This window comes from Rhagoletis pomonella, unplaced genomic scaffold (genome assembly GCF_013731165.1).
Source record: "Rhagoletis pomonella isolate Grant_MI unplaced genomic scaffold, Rhpom_1.0 Rhpom_scaffold_00007, whole genome shotgun sequence".
Lineage (NCBI taxonomy): Eukaryota > Metazoa > Arthropoda > Insecta > Diptera > Tephritidae > Rhagoletis > Rhagoletis pomonella.
In genome coordinates, this window is record NW_023458561.1 from 25,146,845 (window position 1) to 25,154,750 (window position 7,906).

General features: G+C 39.7%; 2 protein-coding genes across 2 annotated transcripts in view; one reads left to right on the forward strand and one right to left on the reverse strand.

Annotated features, from left to right (window-relative positions):
- LOC118742495 (thymidylate kinase) overlaps positions 1-7,906 on the forward strand; it is a 25,816-nt gene that overhangs the window by 6,234 nt on the left and 11,676 nt on the right. The gene's annotated exons all lie outside the window — the stretch shown is intronic.
- Positions 4,890-6,785, reverse strand: LOC118742497. Its single transcript, XM_036474618.1, has 4 exons — positions 6,102-6,785; positions 5,861-6,017; positions 5,635-5,778; positions 4,890-5,564 (listed from the first exon to the last, which is right to left on the reverse strand). The coding sequence occupies exons 1-4, from the start codon at positions 6,560-6,562 to the stop codon at positions 5,220-5,222; spliced, it is 1,107 nt and encodes a 368-aa protein (XP_036330511.1). The 5' UTR covers positions 6,563-6,785; the 3' UTR covers positions 4,890-5,219.

Below are 7,906 nucleotides of genomic sequence, written 5' to 3' on the forward strand. Positions count from 1 at the left end.
TTTTTTGAATTTCGAATTGTGTCGCTATTGTGTTTACTTTAATCTCTTAATTTTGCCTAATATAAGACCTAATATAAATCTACCAAGTAAGTTTTAATTCGCCATAGATATGCATGCCATTTATTGCCCTTTTATCCAAAATTCCTGAGTGCTATAGAATACATTAGTTTTCCTGAGACAGCCGCTAGATCATCACCTTGGTTACAGCTGGAACAGGCCTTACAAAATGGCAAAAAGTCATTTAAAGAGAACCGGATACCACAGTCGACAAATTTCTTAGCTGCAGATGTGGAAATAGAAAGATCTCAGGTTGGAACGATGCTGTTGTTTTGTCTGGCCCGTTTCCATGTTGCGCTAACGTGCATACAATGTAACAAGCGTAAAGATAGGCACCACTTCCAGAACGACTCGAGATTAAAAATATTTCGCGACTACAATGCTAGTCCACCATATAAACCCCGGTTATGCCGTCAATTTTGGAACTAAATCCAAAAGTAGCTCATCCCTCAGCTGCGTTGGATATAATGTTGTTATTTGTTAAGACCAGGTAGGCGGTGGATGGTGGATGGTTCTGTGCGTAGAAGTAGAAAGCTTTTGACTGCCATTCACCTGGGAGTGGCCAGAAGTGATTCTTGTGAGTACGGTTCAAATCGCAGTTCAAAACGTCCGGATTTTTATATCCACGTAGCGAGCTAAACTGAGAAGGCGTAAAACTTCCCGTGCGCTGGTTTGGCTCCCGCCATGTTAAAACCCCGCCCAATGAAAAAGTTCAGAAAGTCTCGGATGAGACCTCTTTTTTTGACAACGACCAGGGCAAACGTATAAAGGACTATGATGCACCTGGAAATTCCGGACCCTCAATGGGGAAGGTGTCCCTGCCCGGCTGATTGATGTCCTCGGAAAGACAAAGGCTGACATCATCGCCAAGAGCGCAAATTCGGTGTTGGATTCGTGGTAGGAGAGATACTCCGTTGCCGAGTACTGGCGTTCACCCCGGTAGACCGAACGTCTAGCCACATTCCGCATCAAATCGAGATTCAACATCTCGCTCATCTGCACCCATGTCCCGACGGAAGAGAAGGACGATGCGTACAAGGATCACTTCTATGAGCGCTTGGAGCGTACATATGAGCGACACGATATCAAAATCGATTAGACGTACGTACTCTCCACGGGCCAAACATCAACTCGGACCCCTATCTTGTTGCAGCCAAGATACGCACCCGCCTCTGTGCAGCAAAAAATGTCCGCGCAACAATGCAAGGAAAGCTTAATGTCGAAAAGCTGCAGTCACAACAGACGGCCAATTTATTCGCCACTTGACTCACACACCTGGTCTTTGAGAGCACTCGTCAACAATCCGATATACGCGTGCAGTGGAACCGCATTTCCCGATCATTAAGTACCGCTGCCGAAGAAGTAGTTGGATTTCAGCGCGCACTAAAGAACAACTGGTACGATGAGGAATGTCAAGAAGCCGTAGAGAAAAAAGACGCCGCCTATAGGGCCACGCTGCGATCGGGCGCAACGCGAGCCATGTGGGATAGTTATACGGAACTGAAAAAATAAATGAGACGTATTTGCCGCAATAAGAAGAGGGAGGTCGAAATACGTGAGTGCGAAGAGCTTGAGGTGCTGGTCTACAGGAAGGATTAACGTTATTCTACACAACTGTGTCAGATTCACGGGATGCCAAAGTCAGACATCGCAGCATAAAGATAACTTATTCTCGTGTTGGCGGCCAGGTTTTGAAATCTACAAATATATTCTAATATTTGCGAGTTTTTTCCAAGATTTGACGTATTGTGAGTATCTGATCTATGGTGGATTTGCCAGGTCTAAATACACGCTCATAAGGCCCAATCAGCTCGTCGACGGTGGGCTTCAGTCTTTCACACATTACGCTCGATAAGACCTTATAACCTATGCTTAGAAAGATGATCCCGCGGTAGTTGGCGCGTATGTGGGGTTGCCCTTCTTGTGGATTGGGCAGATCACACTTAAATTCCAGTCGTCAGGGATGTTTTCATTTCACCATATTCTGCATAAGAGTTGATGCATGCATCATATCCGCCCCGCGCCGCCTTATTTGAATAGCTCGACTGGCAGGCCGTCAGCTCCTACAGCTTTGTTTTTCCGCCGCGTAATCGCTGTTCGGACCTCGTCATAGTCAGGCGGTGGGGCATCGACTCCATCGCAATCGCCTAGGTGCTCAAGTTCGTCTTCTCCACTACTTTCAGGGTTGCTGACATTCAATAGATTGGAAAAATATTCCGCATAATTTAAATGCATTCTAGACATCGGTAACTAGGTCGTCACTGTTATTCTCACAGGAGTTCGCCCTGGTCTTGAAACCTTTCGTAAGCCGCCAGCATTTTAAGCTTTTCGCACCCACGTATTTCGGTCTCTCTCTTTTTAATGCGGCAAATTCGTCTCGCTTCTCTCTTCAGTCGCTATAACAGTCCCATATGGCTCGTGTAGCGCCCGATCGCAGTGTGGCCCTGAAGGTGGAATATTTTTTCCTGCAGCTTCGTGACATTCCTTGTCGTACCAATTGTTCTTTTGGGCTCGCTGAATTCCGACTATCTCTTCGGCGGCGGCACGTTATGGCCGGGAAGTGTGGTTGCACTGATCACGTATGTCCGTTTGTTGGAGATTACTCTCAGAGAGCAGGTATCAGAGTCGAGTGCCGAATAAATTGACCGTCTGTTGTGATTCCAGCTTTTCAACGCTGAGTTTTCCTTGCATTGTTGGACGCACATTTTTTGCTGCTAAGAGGCGGATGCGTATGTTGCTGAAACAAGAAACTGGTCAGAGTCGATGTTTGTCCCTCGGAGTTTACGTATGTCTAAAACACTGGACGCCTGACTTCCGTCTATCACAACATGGTATATGTATTTAGTTTATTCTTTTTCAATGTGGAGACAGTCATTTAGCTTAATGACTCATTTTATGCTGGAACCTAGTACTTTACCCCTTACCATGTTCCCATTCCCGGCGAAGTCGATCAGCCTCAGTCTGTTGTTGGACGTTTCGTCGTGGAGGTTGAATTTTCCGACGGTGGTTTCTATCCATCGGGTCAACGACAGCATTCGGCGCCGGAGTCTCTCGGTGATGTTAACCTTTGTCTTCACGAGGTCATCAATCAGCTGGTCCTCAAGTCATAGTGGTTTATACGTTTGCCGTGGCATATTTTTTGCTTTCCCAGGCATATTTTTTGCTTTATTACTGCACCTACCTATCGTCGCCTGGGTAAAAGATTGTCGTATGTTGATTTCGGCAGGTTGCGGGAAATCGCGATTGAAGTTTGGAATGCAATTTCTCAACAACGCGAGGATAGAATTTCTCCAAAGTCTCTGAAAATGTTACTAGTTCACAAAATTCTTAAATTATTTAATTTTAAATTTTATTGTTAATTAGTTTTGAGTTTATGAAGGATTTTATTTAGTAAAATTTTGTCGTAAGCGTCATTTGTCTACAATTTGGCAGCCACATTGTATGAAATACGACAAAATGTGATCAAAATTTCTACTAAATTAATGACACTTTATACTCAATATCTCGAATACTGAAGGGGATATCCAAAAATGGAGAACGCCGTTTTTAAGGTATTGATTAGTTTAATATGACTGCATCACTAACTAAATTTTTACCAAATTATCGAAAAAATTTTAGTCAATATCTCGGAAACTAAAGGAGATATCTAAAAACACATAACACCAATCGAAAGATCTTATTTTAAAATATATAACTGCATCTATAGCTAAAAATCGTCAAAATTACGCTTACGACAATCTTTTACCCAGGCGACGATATGTATTTATAATTTCGCCATGAAAAATTATAATAGGCGGCATACACCGCCTATAAGGCAAATTATTTTATTTTTTTTTACAATTTTGAGTAAAAACCCCAATTAAAAAGAAGTACTTTTCCTAAAAAAAATCCTAAATATTTTTTTACAAATCAATTTCCTTAAACTTGATTTCCAAATCTATTTCAAAAAATGTTTACTGTCTGGTAAATTTTATCATATTTCGTTAAAAATATATGTATAATTCTCTCTATGCAATAAATTTTTTCGTAGAAATTTTTTTGTTATACGTATTTATTTAAAAAAATAATTACTATTCCTGAAAAATTATTTTTGCCTAAAACTACCGGAGAGCAAAACGTATTTTTCTCAAACAATTATTTATATCTAAAATGAGTAGTCGTTAAGATTTCTATGCCCACATTGCTCCAAATCTACTAGAACTTCTTAAATTACTGGAGCCCAAAAAACATTCTACCAAAAAATATTATCCTATAAAATTATTATTTCTTAAAATTTTGCATTGATTTATAAAAAAAAAATCCCTGAAAAGTTACTTTCCCTAGAAAGTACTGGAGCGCAAAAACATTTTTCCCAAAAAAATATTTTCCTCTAAGGTTATCTCTTAAAATTTTGCATTTATTTATAAAAAAAAAATAACTTTATTCATAAAAAAATTCTCTGAAAAGTTACTTTCCCTAGAAAGTACTGGATTGCAAAAACAATTTTCCCAAAAATTAATTTCCTTTAAAATTATAATTTCTTAAAATTTTGCCTTTATTTATAAAAAAAAACAATTTTTCCGCAAAAAGTTATTTTTTCCTAGAAAGCACTGGAGCACAAAAACATTTTTCCAAAAAAATTATTTTCCTCTAAAATTATTATTCCTTAAAAATTTTCACTCAACTTGTTCTGAATGTAGTAAAACGTCCTCATTCAAAATTACTGAAGCCCAAAGAGACATTTTTCCCAAAACGGATCAACCAAAATAACCTAACCTAATCTGAATAAATAAATAAATAAAACGTCTGGAAAAAAGTTAATCGGATTTTTAAGTTTTCCCTTTATTGCGAACTTAGTTACATATATTATGCATTTATGTATGTATATGTTACGAATGTGTGTATGTATTTAGAAGCCTCTTCAGATTAGACATTTACTAATAAATTAAAATAAATAAGGCACATTTTCTACTTATGAGCTAGTTGCATGTAATTTTAAAGTTCTTATTTGTAGTATATAAATATGTATGCAGGTATGTATATATTTTTTTGTAAATTTTGGAAAAGAAAAAATATTTTTTAATCTTTTTAATGCACTTCCTGCCTGCATTGCCAGCCAAAAATATACTTTAGATCAACACGAAAATCCAGTAAAATCAATTTTCAACCAAAATTTTGTTCGCCTAATTGTATTCGAAGGCTTCAAAACCAACTCCGTCGTTTTCCTCGTCACGATGTAAACCATTTATGCCGAATAGCTCAACTTGTTGAGGTCGAATCTGTCGATAGCCTTCACCTTGCTCGTAATCGGCATTTGCCTGTACATTGGCATATCCACCAAAACGCTTTGGCGTCTCATGATAGGCAGCAATATCGCCATTGTCATGCTTCGGCCACATGCACTCACAACCCGAAGGTACGATGCGTATTTCCGATTCCCAACATTCGTCCGTGGTTGCTTTTTTACGTCGTATCAGGTGTATGGTACGATTTAGTTGGATACAAGAGAAGCCAGCTTCAGAACAAATCTGTGAAAAGGAGTAATACAGTTAAACTTTTTTCATGATTGTTAATTCATTAAAATTTCTCTATGCATACCCGATTCCTTCTGAACTCATAACTGTGCGCCGGCGTATGATGAGCGCAACTAACTTCGATATATTGACTGGGACGATATTCATAACCGGATGTTTCTAGTGGTATGGCGATGCGTTTTGTGGGACACAGCGACTGGTAAGCGATCTGCGTAAAGTTTAAAATATTTATTAAAAGTATTTTTTATTTATTTTTATTTTTTAAGCTTCCAAGCTTTCACTCTACACACCGGTTTAATATGGTCTGCATTATGGCGCGCCTGGCGCTTGCGCACATTTTGTATGCCATACGGCAGTTCTAAATTCAGCTCTTCCTCATCCGCAATATCAGACGATGAAGTTGGTGTCGACCGACGCATAAGCTCCGGTTGATGGTAGTTAATCGCACTGAAATATTATTAAGGTAAAATTATTAAAATATACAATGCATATACATTTATCTTTGTTATGAAAAATCACTTGCCCACTTACTTTTCAATTTCATTGGTTTCACGAAGTTCAGCTCCATCGCTATCCTTGTTCTTAGCGCTTTTGGTTGTGTACTTTTCATGCTGAAAGCTGCCAAAAATTTCACTAAGATCGCTGTTATTTTCTCTTTCCACTGCCGCTTCATCACCATCTTGTTTTTGCTGTATTTCCATCAAAGCTGTTTCACGCCTGCGGTTCGCTTTCGTTAATCCATTTCTAAACTGAGGTTCAGCCACGCTCAGAAGCCCATTTTGTAGCCGTTGTTGCCGCTGCTGTTGCAAGTAATCATTGTAATCCATATTGTTGTTATTGTTATTCGAATTATGCGAAGCCTCTGCTTCCTCATTTTCATTGTAATATTTATTTGAACCTTTTATGTTTGGTTTAAGCTCGCCGAAATGCCTCTGCTCCTGTGAATTGCGTTGCAATTGTTGTTGTTGTTGCTTTAGTTGTCGTTGTGCCATCAGAAAAGTATTGCTGTTGGCGTCATCACTGACACGATCGCCCAGAGCGTAGCTCAAAGAAACAACTCGTGAAATGCAGAAGAAGATCGGCACAATGGCTAGAAGGAGCTGTGAAGAAGAAAAATAATAAAAGAATGTTACTGGAGTTGTGTATTAGTGCTGAGTTAATGAGTCAAACTTGCGTGAGCTCAAAGTACAGTTTATAAAAAATATTATCATCATATGATACGTAGCAATAATTAATTAATAATTATTATTCAGTAGAAAAAAAAATTTTAAGTAATGTGAATTTTATAGGTGCAACAAAAACTATGGACACCGCGACCTAGAAGATCTTTTGTATCCCTATGTTAGGTTCTAACCCTGATGGCACAAACAACGAATTTCTGACAACAACGGCATCGACTGTGGAAGAACTTTTGAGAGATTTCGCCGACCTAAACGAGGTTAGCAATTCTTAGTAGGTTGTCACCGCCGTGGGCATCCGAACAGACATTTGCTTGCGGAACAACCCTCGCCACGGTACATCAGAAGGCATCTATACGAACTAACAGACGAAGTCCAGAGGTTCATTTAGCAATCTTTGGACCCAACAGCATACAAATAGGCCCTGAACGGCATTCACAGGGAGTCAGTCTCGAGTTATATACATAGACTCTCGGCTTGTGAATGTCGTTTTGGGCTCACAACCATCACACGTGGACGAGAAGAGCTTCGTCTGCCTCAGGAGACTCGCACCAAAATATCCCACCTTCGCTCTGGCTATTACAGTAGGATAAAATCGTACCTGAGCAGAGTAAACGCAGATGTGCCCAACGAGTTCCTGCATGCGGAGAAGCACTCCATGACTTGTGAAATCTCTTTGCTTGCCCACTGAACCCTACTCAACTAAAGCCTCCGTCCATATGGACAGACCCTATTAAAGTTACATGCTTCTTGGGTCACCCGCTGGTTGAGCTTGACGACAACAATTGAGAGACTAACCGATCTGGATGGGAATGTTGTAGCTTATAAAACAACACCAACTGTGGAAGAACTGCAGTCTTAGTCTGGCCAATGCCGGACAATCACCCATACGTAATGTGCACTGATGTCTCCTTCTCAAGACAAAGACGGCAATCCATATTTGTGTATAGGTCAAACCGTTGCATGAGCGCATGTTCTTATATGTAGGTTAGGTAACCAAAAAGGTAACTTGATGTTTTGGCTCTATTCAATTTACATTGGTATATATATTTTTCCTAGCAAAAGGATAAACAAATGGTCTAGCCTGTCTAGGGCCCCCTACTTCTTTCCAGTACTTATTGCATTCTGAGTTACCCCACGCTTCGATTACAAGCCTTG

What these genes read in the sequence shown, in the direction of transcription:
- LOC118742497 (XM_036474618.1), bottom strand. Translation starts at nt 6,562, where the DNA reads ATGGCACAACGACAACTAAAGCAACAACAACAACAATTGCAACGCAAT. An exon ending in ATGCAGACCATATTAAACCG is followed by an intron (nt 5,779 to 5,860) that starts GTGTGTAGAGTG and finishes AACTTTACGCAG; the next exon opens with ATCGCTTACCAGTCGCTGTG. An exon ending in ATGAGTTCAGAAGGAATCGG is followed by an intron (nt 5,565 to 5,634) that starts GTATGCATAGAG and finishes TCCTTTTCACAG; the next exon opens with ATTTGTTCTGAAGCTGGCTT.